The sequence below is a fragment of the Balaenoptera musculus genome, chromosome 9 (assembly GCF_009873245.2).
Source record: "Balaenoptera musculus isolate JJ_BM4_2016_0621 chromosome 9, mBalMus1.pri.v3, whole genome shotgun sequence".
Classification (NCBI taxonomy): Eukaryota; Metazoa; Chordata; class Mammalia; order Artiodactyla; family Balaenopteridae; genus Balaenoptera; species Balaenoptera musculus.
Window position 1 is genome coordinate 60526596 of NC_045793.1, and position 16189 is coordinate 60542784.

At 39.0% G+C, this 16189-nt stretch overlaps 1 protein-coding gene across 4 annotated transcripts in view; it reads right to left on the bottom strand.

The window, feature by feature from the left end:
- The window catches only part of SLC25A13 (solute carrier family 25 member 13), a 203628-nt gene that overhangs the window by 38370 nt on the left and 149069 nt on the right, over positions 1 to 16189 (bottom strand). For all 4 annotated transcript variants that reach the window (XM_036863127.1, XM_036863130.1, XM_036863129.1 and 1 more), the window contains one exon: positions 14754 to 14834. In XM_036863127.1, coding sequence (XP_036719022.1) covers positions 14754 to 14834 — 81 coding nt within the window. The remainder of the gene's footprint in view (positions 1 to 14753; positions 14835 to 16189) is intronic.

A 16189-nucleotide genomic window follows, 5' to 3' on the forward strand; every position in this document is an offset into this window, starting at 1 on the left:
ATAAATTAATTAAAAAAAAAAGAACTCCTGTGAGTGATGGGTGATGTCACAGAGCTCTACATAACCAGATGGTTTTTATTTAATTTAAATTCATTCAATTTTATTTAATTAAATTCAAGATGACATTCAATAAATTGTGGGTATTTTAAATTCTGAAATTTTGTTACTGAGAAATGGTTAATAATCATGTCCCGGTAAAAATGACAATGGGCAGATAGATAACCCGCATAATTTACAACACCATGTTTGTGGACTGATCTCTGTTCCATTTAGGTGTGGGCTGCCCTCAACACTGGCAAGCCACTTTGGAAATGTGCACTGCTGGTCACGAAAGGGACCGAGAGAGACTAGATAGGGTATAGTATAGAAGATTCCCCACTGCTGAAAATGACGCACCGTGCACTCCTTCTAACCAGGTAACACGACTGCTAGAAGGAAAAGGTAACACAATCACCCTTAATGTTCCAGATCAAGTCCTAATATTTGGACTTTAAAACTATCCCAAGTGGATGCTAGACGCCTCGTCTTGCCACCAGTACAAATGAAAGTGCACATCTCCATATGACAGTTCTAGCTGCGTGAGTCCTGTCTAAAGTCCACGACCTTCATAAATTCACCTTTGCATCCAGGAGGGCTGAGAGCAACCAGAAAGGGAAGCAGGGCTGTGGAAGCTACAACTATGTCAGCATGAAGCCCGAGCACCAAGCTTCTCAGGTGAATGGCACTCTACCAACACAAAGCATCACTCTTTCCAAATGCTCGAATTTTTCACATGATACGGTCCTCAGGGCTTGAAGTAAAATACAGGTTTTTTTCTTCTAATACCCCCTCTTTCTGAAATGGGCTAGACAGATAGTCTGCAAAGAACCTGAAATGTGGCGTCTATCATAGCTTTTGCTCAGTGCCCAGGTGCTTCTGTAAGCTTGATTTTTTCTTCTCTATCTCCCACTTTTGTCACCCAAATTCCTTTTGCCATATTATGTAATGATTAACTTCATCGTTAACACTTCTGATTCTGCATAGTTAACTTTACTGAGGGAAGTGATACTTACTTCTTTCTTAAAAGTAGAATTTCAAGAAATCAAATATTTAGAAAGGCAACATAATCCAGAATCTCAATGTACTGCCCAATTTCTCTAAGTATTCCAAGAACAGTGATCTTCCCAAAAATGATCTTAACATACTTTAGGCCCAATGATTGTGAACAAGTAAGTTTTAAAGTTACATGGGATTAGGGAATTCCCTGGCGGTCCAGTGGTTAGGAGTCTGCGCTTTCACTGCTGGGGCCAGGTTCAATCCCTGGCTGGGGAACTAAGATCCACAAGCCACGTGGCATGGCCCCCCACCAAAAAAAAAAAGAAAAGTTACACGGAAATTAAAAATGACTTGCCAAGGTCGTCTGCTCACTATTACTATCACAGGACATATCAGCAGCCTAAATACATTATCTAAAAGATCAGTTCAGGAGCCCCAGTTCATATTTCCCTATAATCCATTTTTTCTCACCTGTTATGAACTAAACAAGCCTTTCTCTAATGCTTCTTTACTAACCAAGATATTATCCTTGAACATTCTTTCTTGGGACTGGGTTGGGGGGGGGGGGTCGAGTCAAAAGAACTCACAAGATGAAAAAGCCCTTATGACTCCTGCTTCTGCCCTCACCATTCTAGGCAACAGTCTTGAGAATATGCAGAGAATATTAACCGTCTTGCATGCAACACCAGCAACAAAAAGTCGATTCTGTCATCAATCTGCTGTCCACAGAAAACGTAGCAGTGTATTTTTTTTAAAAAAGTGTTATTCCTGCTATATTTTAAACTAAAAGCATTAACTATAACTGTAATTTAATCACCTCCCTTTAATTTGAATTCACATGGTAGATACTTACAGCTACTTAAAAAATTAAGTGGTAAAATGTATACGAAGAATATGTATCTTGATATTCTAATTATGCTCAATTGAATGTACTTAGATTTAAAGTGCTTTTCACAAGTGACATGTGCTAAGAATATCTAATTGCACAGTGACATTCTAAAATGTGTGCTTAAATGTGTCAAAAATAGATTAATATGAAGATATGGAATTTAAGTTTTTTTAAACTAAAACCCAAGTACATTATTTTGATTATTTTGATACAAATAAAATTGTAACTACAAAAAAAGGTCTACACTAGTAAATGTCTAATGACTTACATTACATATAAAATGAATACTCAAGTGATAATGGAATGTGATATTTGAATAAATTGGAAAACAAAGATTTCTTAAGAAATCTAAGCTTCAACATATTTTCCATTTACTCTCTACTCCAATGTTAAATGGAGACATGAAAATAATTTGTACGCAGTGCAGGTATTATCACGGTATATAAAGATCACATGTACAAAACAGATATTCCGCAAATAACAGTGGGTGAATTAAATTAGAACACAGCGCCCAATAGCACTCAGCTGCTGTTCACAAATACTGAAGACAGGAAGGCGCTCAGCAACCTCACAGAGAAGCCGGCAAATGTGAGGGGCATGAGGCCAAGACGCCACTCACTCTATCAAGCTCTGAAGGGAAAGTGTCAGACCCAGTGCCCTCACGAGGGGTCATCACCCTGCTTCAGTCAAGAACTTGAGTCCTTATTGCAGTTGAGAAAAGAACCTTTATCTTAACCCCTAGTGTTATGGGCTGAATTGTGTCCCTCCAAAATTGATATGCTGAAGACCTAACCCTGTACTTCTGATGTGACTATATTTGGAGACAGGGCCTTTAAAGACGTAATTAAGGTAAAATGAGGTCATATGGGTGTGCCCTAATTCAACATGACTGGAGTCCTTAGAAGAAGAAGAGATCAGGATAAAGATAACACACAGATTGAGGGGTGACCATGTGAGGACACAGTGAGAAAATGGCCACCTGCAAGCAAAGGAGGGAGGCTTCAGAAGAAAATCAAACCTGCAGACACCTTGATCTTGGACTTCCTGCTTCTATAAGTGTGAGAAAAAAAATTTCTGTTGTTTAAGCCATGCAGCCCGGGGCATTTTGCTATGGCAGCCCTAGAAAACTAATACACCTAGTTAAACTGACTAAATGCACGCCTCCAAACACAAAGCAGTATGGGATTTTCTCCTTTGATTTGATGTGTAAATTAAGCTCTTAAGTAAAAAAAATCTGTGATTTGACTGTTAAGAACTTTGAAAATAGATTCTCACCACTTAACTGTTTTTGAGACAGATACCAAATTGAAATTTCCTATTCTTAATTTCTTAACTACATGGTAAGACAGAAAAAAAGGGTACTCTGTTTACGTGTTTTACGAATACTAAGTTTCAAATTTTCAACTTCATCGGGTTTTAACAGGCCTATAGAAGCCTGGCCAAGAAACCAAAGTGGAATCTGTTCGGCTGACATTAAAAAGTAGTTAAGTTACAGAGCTGTCAAATACGTTCACATTTGGGCTCTGCCTGTTATACATGTCTATTTTGACTACTACTACCAGAATGTCTTAATGATTTACAGACCTTCAATGTCTAAAGTATCTTAACTGTATGAAAGCTGTGACCCAATCTTTGTTCATATCTTCATATCATAACAAATCCCTCCCCTATTTATTAGAAAACCAGAAGGATGGTTCAGCGTTTGAACTGTGTTGAGCCAAATAGCTCTGAGACCTTCACAAAGAAGGGGAAGGGAGGAAAACAGAAGAGAGACATCTGGCTGGCTCAGTGTCTATCACGAGATGGAATTGCTTCTAGTAAGATGACATTTCTGAGCCACCAAAGGCAGCCGTTAGCCAGGTAGGCCAGTGCTATGAACCCTTACTGCCATCAGATACCTTTTATTTTTGCTCCAAGTTCAAGTAAAAGTATGGAGAAAGAACTTTTCATAGAAGCAGGCAGGCCATAGAATTCCTATCACAGCCCAGTGCCTTAGTCCTATCCCCCAGAAGACTTACTGGGCAAATTGTGATGGAGCAAAATTATTTTCATAATCCTCCAACATCCAGAGTTTAATTAAGGTTCACTCTCGGAGTTGCATCTTCTATGGGTTTAGAAAAATGTTTAACAACATATTACCATCATTATAATATCATACAGAGTATTTTCACTGCCCTAAAAATCCTCTGTGCTCTGCCTATTCATCCCTCCCTCCCCCCCAACTCCTGGCAACCACTGATTCTTCTGCTGTCTCCATAGTTTTGCCTTTTCCAGAATGTCCTATAGTTCAAACCATACAGTTTGTAGCAGCTGTAAAGGTTTTTGCTGAAAACATAAGTTTTCAACTCCTTTGGGTAAATACCAAGGAATGCAATGATTGGATCTTACTATGAGAGTATGTTTAGTTTTGTAAGAAACTTCCAAACTGCCTTCCAAAGTGGCTGCAGCATTTTGCATTCCTACCAGCAACAAATGAGAGTTCCTGTTGCTCCACATCCTCACCAGCCTTTGATACCGTCAGTGCTCTGGATCTCACCCATTCTAAAAGGTGTATAGTGGTATCTCACTGTTGTTAGTCTTTTTTTTAAAGCCACTCTTTTGTATGATTCCTTCATGATTCTGACATAATTTCACATGTTAACCATTCGATAAAATCTTTTCTACTAAGAACATAAGCAATAATGAGTAAGTTATACCAAGTGCCCCAAGTTGTTTATCTTCATCCTGTTCTTAAGGTTCTGCATATATTTGTGTGTTAGTTTATTTACCATTCTTAGAAATGAAGCCAAATAAAATAAATAGAAGCTTTTTGGCTCCTTTCCTGAGTGACCAATGAAAACATTACTTGCGAAACATCCTGGGTATGTACATATGTAGGCATGTTACAGCTATTCCCTAAGGTCCATCAATTCCTGTGCCCTGCTCCAATCCCTGGAGGCACTGTGTCTTCCTTGCCCATCTGTAACGAAGGTAACAGCAACAGAGTGTATCAAATGACTACCCTATGTTTACTGCCCTCATCACCAACACCTTCTAGTCAAGCATTTATTCATTCCGCAACTATTTTTAAGCCTCTCCCATGTGTCAGGCACAAGGCTAGATACAGAGCATAACAGTGAGACACGGGTCCTGTCCTGCACATTTACAGATGTCTCAGTTCCGTCAACATTTACCCAAGGTCCCCAGGATACAATTAGCTGTCAGCACAGTTATAAAAGAAAAGCTCAAGTGGCAAAGCAGGACCACATTTGACAAAGACAACAGGTCATACATAATACCTGATATAGTCTCTAAGCCTTGCAGTCAGTAGAGCTGGAAGTCAGGGATAAAGCGTTAAGTACAGATTAAGAAAACTTATGCTATGAGAATTGAAGAACCATGGGCAGTTTCTTTTGCTTTGTTTTCTACCCTAGCTTTAATATGGTTATTTTTTTTTCTTAATAATCACAATTATAACATATGTTGAAAGACAGAAAATGTTTATAATATGACCTTGACTAAAATATGTACGTTTGGGGACTTCCCTGATGGCGCAGTGGTTAAGACTCACACTCCCAATGCAGGGGACCCGGGTTTGATCCCTGGCCAGGGAACTAGATCCCACATGCATGCTGCAACGAAGAGTTTGCATGCCGCAACTAAGGAGCCGGCAAGCCGCAACTAAGAAGCCCACGAACCGCAACTAAGGAACTCATGTGCCACAACTAAGGAGCCGGCGAGCCATAACTAAGGAGCCAGTGAGCCACAACTTAGGAGCCCACGAGCCACAGCTAAGACCCGGTGCAACCAAATAAATAAATAAATATTAAATAAATAAATAAAATAAAATATGTATGTTTGGTACTATTTTCATTTGTAAAAATACAGAAATGAATGAAAAGTATTTTAAATAATGTAAAGCTTATGAAACATGGATAATTTAATTCACTAGAATCTTGTTAGAAGTCATCTACTAAACTACAAATTACCATTGGGGGGGAAAAAAACCTTACAATATGGTCTTACATTTTGGGGGATATGCAAAAAAATCTCCCAGAGATACTCCAAATAATAATAACAAAATTTGAAAACAATGTAATTAACCATTAGATTTTCATTAAACTACAAATAAATTATAATAATGTTAAACATTAAAAAAATAATAACCTTATGTCCATAGCATCATTATAACACACAATAAATCATGGCTACTTGACACGTTACACAGCAGCAACCTCACAGAAATTCAACTTAATGACTGAGCCTCATATAATTCTATATTTATTAAGTAGGATATGTGCACAGAGACTTGCACAGAGAAATTAAAATTCTGCCCTAAGAAAACTACACCATGAGGCCACATCTCCACAGAAATCCCTGGGAAGAGAAAGATCACAAAAGTACGACTTAAATCCACTTGAGGCACTCTGACTCACCCGCTCTGATTGCCAGAGCATATGTGTTCATTACAGGAGGAAATTTTCTTCCTGGTTTGATATGACTGGGTTTGAAATCTCAAGTGATTTCAAGCTCAGACATAAGGAATAAGGCTTTGGGTACATTTTATAACAAAAGTACCTAAACTACTATTCACAGGATACTTACAGAATTCAAGCTAAAACCAAAATGGTACAAGAAGGGTTTGAACACATTTATAAATAGTTGAAACAAATGGATTTGTTAAGCAAAGTTATTAACATCTGGGTGGGTCATGACTACTGCTCTAAACCGGGCACACAAAGATGAGGATTGCCAATCAAATTTCCTCTCAAAAATTAAATGAAAAACAAAAGAAAATTGAGCAATTAGCTAGGGCTGAGGATGAAAAGAAGCTGAAGATCATACTGTAGGGTGACAGCCCAGTTGGCCAGCAAAAACATGACGGGAATTCTTGAGGAAGTAAACACCATGAGGACGAGAAGAGATGGATCAGCGAAGTAAAAAGATGCACAGAACACTGACGACACCAAATGCTGGCAAGGATGTGGGGCAACAGAACTCTCGTTCCTTGCTGGTAGGGATGCAAAACGGTACAGCCACTTCGGAAGACAGCTTGGAGGTTTCTCATAAAACTAAACATACTCTTACTGTAAGATCCAACAATTGCACTCCTTGGTATTTACCCAAAGGAGTTGAGAACTTACGTTTTCAACAAAAACCTGGCACAAGGATGTTTACGGCAGTTTTATTTACAAGTGCCAAAACTTGGAAGAAACCAAGATGTCCTTCAGTAGGTGAACAAATAAATAAACTGTGGTATGCTCAAAGGAATATTACTGAGTGCTGAAAAGAAATGAGCTATGAAGAGACATGGAGGAACCTTAAATGCACATTACTAAGTGAAAGGAGTCAATCTGGAAGGACTACAAAACTGTATGGTTCCAACCATAAGACATTCTGGAAAAAGTAAAACTATGGAGACAGTACAAAGATCAACGGTTGCTAGGGGTGGGGCAGGGAGGCAGAACACAGAGGATTTTCAGGGCAGTGAGAACACTCTGCATGATATTATCATGATGGATATATATCATACATTTGTCCAAGCCCGTAGAATGCATGACACCATGAATGGACCCTAAGGTAAACTATGGACTTTAAATGACTAACGTGCCAATGTAGATTCATCAACTGTAACAAATGTACCACTCTGGTGGGGATGCTGGTAATGGGGAGTCTATGCATGTGGGGGGGTGGGCAGGGAGTATACGGGAAATCTCTGTATCTTTCTCTCAAAATTGTGAATCTAAACCTGCTCTTAAAGTCAAGTCTTAAAAAAATATGCAGAGATGCAAAGTCCCTGTGAGAGAGACCAAGAAGGCCCAGAGAAAATAGAGAAAGTTGCCAGTGCACAGAGCTGCCTCAATTCTCAAGCGCCTTCGATTTCATTTCATGTACACCCTTCAGGAAGACTTTCATTTAGTTATTGCTTTTTTTTAGTGAGTTTCTGCTCCCTTCAACCAAGAGCAATGTGGGACAGGGATGGGTTCTAGAATCAGCAACAGGTCCTTGGAGAAGACATGTGATTAACTATGAAATCTTCATAAAGTGGAGGGCAACGAGGATGTTCCCATCCTACAACACTGCTTACTGAACCCTCCAGTGGTAGTTTAAAGATTCTTGGCTACTCTTCTCATTGAGAAGTAGAGTCTAATTTCTCTCCTCTTGAATCTGGGCTGGGCTAAGTGGCTTGTTTGACCAGTAGAATGCAGAAGAAGTGCTGTTGAAGGCTAGGTCATAAGAAGTCTTGCAGTTTCTGCCCAGGAATCTTAGAATGCCTGCTTTTGGGAAGCTTTCTCTTAGAATCAAGCTGCCGAGGTTTGAAAAGTTCAAGGTACATAACAGAGGAACGTAGTAGGTGCTCTGGACCACAGCCCCAGCTGCTCCCAGGCAACAGTGAGCATCACCGCCAGCCCAAGTGTGAGCCATCCTGGACATCTATTCCTGTGGAGCCTTCAGATGATTCCAGCCCCAGCTCCTGTCTGCCTATCACCACATGGAGATCACAATGGAGAACTGCCCAGGTGAACCCAGTCAGCCCGGAGAACCAGGAGAGATAATAATAAATTGCTGTTTGAAGCCACTAAGTTGGACGATGACTTGTTATACAACAATAGATAACTAGAACACCTCTCCTCCTCAGTGATAGAGAAACACTGAAATCATTCCCATCAGGAAGAAGAGGAGGAGTGGGGACAGTAAGGCAGGTAGGGAGCGTGTGTATTGGCAGTGGGGAAGGTCACGATTTTAAATTTACTCTGTACTCGTCATGAGTTTAAATGGTAGGATTGAAGAAATGACTTTAGCGAAGAAACTCCAAGTTACATAAAACTTGGTTAAATAAATATTCCATTCCAACTATATTTATATAAAATCGTATAAATCCACACATCTATAAGACATACTCACTGTATGCCAGCCACATTACAGCATTTGAAAATAATATTCCCATTTACTATCCTTTTCTTCCAAGCAAGGCACTGGTAAGAAAAAAATGCAAAGGCATCAGTATGGGAATCATTGGGTCTATGTTCCTGTAGCACTGGGTCAGAATGAAGCATCCAAAAGCAAACATTCATCTTGCTTAGGGATACACTCAGATGTCACAAAAAGTATAAAAAACAGGCATGGGAATGAAAAACACCAATTTCAGGATAGTTTTATCTCTTGGGAGATGAGGGAGGAAAAATCTATTGGGACAGGTAAATACAAGAGGGCCTCTGGCTGCATTTGTCAAGTTTGACATCTTAAGCTAAGTGGCAGGCACATGGGTGTCTGTGTCTTTTTCTTTTTCAAAAATCATAAAAATTAACTGCAATTGAACGTAATGCAAAAAAAAAAGATGAGTTATAAAAACGTTCCTTAAAAATGGTATCTGATACATGGCTGTACAAACAAGCAAAAAATACCATGTATATGAGAATCACCACAATAATGGGAACATAGGCCACAATATTAGGGTCACACTTACTTGCAGGGGAGAGCAATTAAGATTGCTCTTCATGCCATGTTTTTCCATGGTGATATTCTCACCAATCCCTTTCAGAACCAGTGATGTGAGCATGTCAATTATTTTTCCCACTTAAAATGAATATAAGCTCCCATAAGCATTAGATATATTTACACATATACCCACACCCAAATGCACATGTATGTATCTCGATAGAAAAACTACCAATGGCATTTTTCACAGAACTAGAACAAAAAATCTTAAAATTTGTATGGTGACACAAAGGACCCCGAATAGCCACATCAATCTTGAGAAAGAAAAACGGAGCTGGAGGAATCAGGCTACCAGGCTTCAGATTAAACTACAAAGCTACAGTCATCAAAACAGTATGGTACTGGCACAAAAACAGAAATATAGATCAATGGAACAGGAGAGAAAACTCAGAAATAAACTCACACACCTATGATCAATTAATCTATGACAAAGGCGGCAAGACTGTACAATGGAGAAAAGACAGTCTCTTCAATAAATGGTGCTGGGAAAACTGGACAGCTACATGTAAAACATGAAATTAGAACATTCTTTAACACCATACACAAAAAATAAACTCAATATGGATTAAAGACCTAAATTTAAGACCAGATACTATAAAACTCTTAGAGGAAAACACAGGCAGAGCACTGACATAAATTACAGCAGTATTTTTTACGATACGCCTCCTAGAGTAATGGAAATAAAAACAAAAATAAACAAATGGGACCTAATTAAACTCAAAAGCTTTTGCACAGCAAAGGAAACCATAAACAAAACGAAAAGACAATCCACAGAATGGGTGAAAATATTTGCAAACAATGCAACTGACAAGGGATTAATCTCCAAAATTTACAAACAGCTCATGCGGCTCAATATCAAAAAAACAAACAACTCAATCAAAAAATGGGCAGAAGATCTAAATAGACATTTCTCCAGAGAAGACATACAGATGGCCAAGAGGCACATAAAAAGATGTTCAACACTGCTAATTAGTAGAGAAATGCAAATCAAAACTACAATGAAATACCACCTCACACTAGTCAGAATGGCCATCATCACAAAATCTACAGACAATAAATGCCGGAGAGAGTGTGGAGAAGAGGGAACCTTCCTACACTGTTGGTTGGAGTGTAAATTGGTACAGCCACTATGGAGAACAGTATGGAGGTTCCTTAAAAAACTAAAAATAGAGCTACCATATGATCTAGCAATCCCACTCCTGGGCATATATCCGGAGAAAAACATGGTTCGAAAGGATACATGCACCACAATGTTCACTGCAGCGCTGTTTACAATAGCCAAGACATGGAAGCAACCTAAATGTCCATCAACAGACGAATGGATAAAGAAGATGTGCTACATATATACAATGGAATATTACTCAGTCATTAAAAAGAATGAAATAATACCATTTGCAGCAACATGGATGGACCTAGAGATAATCACACTAAGTGAAGTAAGTCAGACAGAGAAAGATAAATATCATAGGATATCACTTATGTGTGGAATCTAAAAAAAAAAAAAAAAGATACAAACGAACTTATTCACAAAACAGAAACAGACTCACAGACTTAGAGAAGGAACTTACGGTTACCAGGGGGGGAGGAACAGATTGGGAATTGGGGATTGACATGTACACACTACTATATTTAAAATAGGTAACCAACAAGGACCTACTGTATAGCACAGGAAACTGCTTGATACTCTATAATAACCTAAAGGGGAAAAGAATCTGAAAAAGAATAGATACATGTATATGTATAACTGAATCACTTTGCTGTATACCCGAAACTAACACAACATTGTTGATCAACTATACTCCAACATAAAATAAACATAAAAAAGAAAGAAAAATACAGTGGATCCAATATCAAAGGACTATTGTTCAGGAAGCATGTTCACTTGTGTTTCCAAAAATTATTACAGAATACTATTAATTTTTATTGGTACACAAATAACTTTTACTAAATACAAGCTTCATAAGACAGAGGTTTATCCCTTTTTGACATATTTTTCCACCCAGTGAATATCATTTCTTTTCTTTTCATTTCAATGTAGATTTTCATGCCAAATAAATTAATCATATTTATATCTTCCCTGAAACCAGTCATGGCACCATTTGTATTTCCTTATCTGACAACCTTAAGATCAAAGGATCAAAAACTAAAGATCCCAGTGCCCCCAGGAGTTCAACCCTCTATTCCACTAGAGGCAAAGAAGACTTACTTTGTAGAATTTAAGGACTGCAACCTACAGACCACATGGTATTACATATGTTATTTTTTCTTAAAGTAGCAGCAACACTGCAATCACAACAACGTACCCAGAGGTAACATGTCAGGTTTAAAGTCACTGGGAACCTAACTGGAGATGGGTAGTGGTGACAGGCCCTCTGTCCTCTGCCCCATTTACTGGGAGCCTCCACCGTTGCTGACAGTGACCACCCTAAGTCACATCTCCCTCCAGGGCTGAGCTCCTGACCCAGGAAAGGAAAGAAAGGATGGAAAAAAGAGAAGGTATATATGTATCTTGTGCAGGGACACCTGAGGCTCCAGGTCTTTGTCAAAGACCTAAACTCGTACAACTTGTCAAAACTGTTGTCAAACAAGTTGCCGAAACTCCTACAACTCCTGGTCTAATTCAGGAAGTAGAAAACCAACTTACGCAGAAAACACAAACCACAAGACACCTTTCAGAATTAGAGTTTATAAACCCCAGTCTTGGCACCTAGTGTAGCCTTGGGCTGTGCTGAATATATCACTACTGTTAAGTGTCAATCTACAAAAATGCTCAGAAATCTGGTCAAATTTTTAATAGTGCTCTAAACTAGTGTAAAAAGTGAGTTTAATGCTAGATTCATCCTTTTACATACACCAATGAAACAGAAGAGTATTTTTTAATCTCTTCAGTCACAGATTTCATTATATCAAAAATTAATGAATGAGATCCATTTTATTCTTTTTCCTCCAACATTTTCCTTCAAATTTACTATCATTCTTGTTGTTTTTCTAAAAAAAAAAAAAAAATATATATATATATAATAAAACAGGCCTTAGTTTAGCTAGGAGACGATTTAGCTAGGACCTCCTTGCATCTTTTCCCTGTTTTTGTAGAAAACAGATTATAAAATAAACAAAAAAGCCATCTTCAAAGAAATCAGCAGTTGAGGTTATAAGTGCAAAAGTCAGCCATATTCCTAATCCTCGGTGATAATAAAGTAAGGTGAGCTCCCCGGGGACTTAAAAGGTACTGCCTGGCAACGCTTGGGTGAATTAAGGGGAACTGCCCATGCAACACTACCTTTTAACCCCTCTGTAGTCCTAACTGGGCAGTGAGGCAGAGGTACTCACAAGGGCTCTCTAAGGAGGTGTGTGACTGGCTCTGAACGGCAGGGACAACTCCGCCAGAGCCTGCAGAGAAAGATGCTGCTACTGCTTTAAAAACACGTGCCGAAATGGAACCAGCCATCCCACTACTCAGAGATCTAAAGGACCTGGGTTGTTTGCCACCAACAGGATTGCTTACCTGAAAGATAAACTCTTACTTCTCAAAGCAATGACTCGGGGGGAGGGAGGAGTAGGGGGGAGTCAAAACAGAAGACTTGAAACACTGAGGACCACTGTCTCCCCACCTTTGAGATGAAGGATGGCAAACCTCATTTCACAGATATTTTAAGTAGCTGTAAAGCCCCAGTGGCTCCAATTTTAAGCCTGTGTTTAGATCAGGTTTGAAAAGGGCTGCACCACTTTGCAAGAACTAGGCACCGCGTCTGATGCCAATCGGTGCTTTGTGTAAGAAATGGGCGACCACGTACGAGAAAACAAGACCACCTACAGCAGACGATACGTGCCACGACCAATCTCCTTGGCACCCAGGCCTGTGTGCGGGCAAAATGCTTTCATTAAAAAGAAAATAAGCCTCAAGATTATTGCCAAAATCTTGAGTAGTATCACATAGTTTTCCATTCTAAATTCTTACAGAGATGTGTAATCATGTCTTTTCAGCAAGTTTAAAACCTGACTTCTAAAAAAAACAAACAAACCCACCTGACCTACTGAAATGCCCTGCTCTCTCGGGACCCTTGTAATAGCCTCAAGGATGGACTAGGTATAGCCCATGGTTACGCCTATTGAAAATTAGAAAATCTAGTTATTCAACTGGAAACTACAGTTGTTTTAAAGGACGAGTACTTACCGGCAAGAGCCATTTCTGCAACTCCTAATATTCTTTTTGATTATTATTGTGTGCCCTTTTTATTTAGGACATTAAAGGCTCCCTTTTTCCATCCTGAATGCTCCTAAAGTTACAGGACAAGAGGATCTTACCTGGCCGTCTCTGACAGGTCAGTGATCAAACAGAAAGAGTCAGGCTGTAGCCAAATTCCGTCCATCTCTTAAGAATTACCAGGAGCTAGGACTCTGTAGCTCCTGCTACATTCAGGGAACCCCATTCAATGTTAGGACAATAAGCCCTTTCCAGACAAAGGTTTAATATTCTCGGGTGTTTTCCCAACTTCTAAACTCAATGACTTTTCAAGAAAAGATCATTTTATGAACACCATTTCCTGCACAGAACAAGCGAATTAAAAAAAAAAAAAAAAAAGTGACCTTATCTTTTGTACAAGAAACACAGGTGTAGATGGAAAATATACCAATATTTATTGCCCTAGTGATCAAAGACCGTTTATTTAACCAACCTTATCTTTAAATAGCACCAGTCTTTGTATAAGAGTTTTACTTACTTAAGGTATTTACATTCACATGAACAAACCTGTACATGAAATAAAACAAGACATGATGTTTTGCTGAGCTCAAGAACAAGATGCAGGTTGTTCATGCATATAAAGAAATACTCGTTCCAAGCATTTTTGACAATGCGGAGCGCACTCAGCCAGTCACCTCCCACATCCTTCCCCTGGAAGCACTGGGAAACTTGAAGAGTTGCTGGCATTGGTGAAGTAAAGCAAAGCAGAGAGCTATGGCTGCTGACTTCAAACTACAAATTTCAGTGCCTGACCCAGCAGAGGGTGCCATGAGGAAAGAATGTACGAAAAATACACTCTAGAAAAGGTTAGCAAAGATCTGTTCAAAGGCCAAACACTTCTGCCACAAATGACTTCTCCTGCAGAACCAACTGCAAGCAATGGCGAATTTAACAGGCATGACTTAACAGGCAGTAAGGCCAGAGACGTTTACCCTTCCACCTCAGGAGTGGTCCGCCTGTCTAGGAAAAGCCGAGGTCCCCTAGTAGACTCTGCCCTTGAACGGGACCTGTGGTGAACAGAAGCCTTAGTCCACACTTGTGTAGCACGGTCGTGATATGTACGTGAAACAAGTCTTTTCAATGTAGAGATCCGCAAAAGGTACTTACACAGCCCCCAGCAAGAATTTCTGCTGCGAGTGGGACTAAGCCGTCTCTGCGTGTAAATTTATCCCTCACAAAATCATTCACCTTGAAGAAAAATATTTATAGAAGATGATGAAAAATATAGAGAAAGCCATTAAACACATACAAATATACAACTGTAAATAAATGTTATTTTTCTCTGTCACTGTACTGGAGTAATCATAAACTGAATAAATGAAGTATCTTAAGAGTTTGCTCTTAATAGCATATACATAGTTTTTGAAAGGTAAAATATATAAATACGTATTCCTGATGTTTCACGGAGAAAACAATTAAGAGAGGTGGCTTACAAGCTTAATTCAAATATGTCCTGCAATTACAATAGCATAAAAAGAGAGACATATTAACAATAGAGACAAAATTAAAACATACATTTTTATAACTTAAAAACTGTTTTATAGGATTTGATTAAAAAATCACTTTCAAGTCTTCCGACAAGATTTAATCTAAAACAGCATCATCGAGACAAATTTGGCTGAGCAGATCTTTTAGCTTAGTAGAAATTCAGTATTTAAAAAATTTCTCAAGGATTCTCAGAGAACATCAAGAGCATTAATTAATTAAGTATAACATTCTCAAAATGGTATGTACTACAAGCAATTTTAAGGATCAGTCAGAAGATTAGCTGTCCCAAGGTCACAAAATAAGACGGTAAAAGAAGAATTTCAGCACCAATGCTACACAGCCCAATCCAAAAGTAAAGTTTAACTTTCTGGGGCTTTATGACCTTGGTGATGAAAATGCAATTATTTATCCATTGCACAAATACATACTGAATACTTACCACCTGTCAGACAGGAGTCAGGCACTGGAGAACCAATCTGATGGAGGATCAACTTAAACTAGAACTCAGACCCCTCAACATGTCACTTTGGCAAATGTGTACAGAATACACCCCAAACATGAATTCTGTAAATAGCATGTGTACTTGAACAATATGCTTTGGAGTCAGAAAAATCTGGTTTTGAATTCTAGTCTTCCTACTAATGACCTGTGCAAACACAGGTAAATACTTAATCCCCGTGGGCCTCACTTTCCTGACTCGTAAACTGTGGGTCACACCTTGCTTGAGATTAAAACAGTAACAGATAATACACGGAAAGCACCTAAGATGGTAGGTACTGAAGGAAATTTAGCTGCTGTTGCTGCCACTACTATAATGATGCTGACAATGATGACGGTGGTGGCAACCACCAAAAACCTTGTTCAAGTATATTATCACATTCCCAGATGTTTGCTGTTAAATGGGGAATAATAAAAAGCTATGTGTGGTGAGCACCTCTATGTTCAAATCCGTTAGCGCCTCTGAGGAAACACAGACCTGCTGTTTCACATAAGAATCTCTGCTAGGGCTTCCCTGGTGGCGCACTGGTTGAGAGTCTGCCTGCCAATGCAGGGGA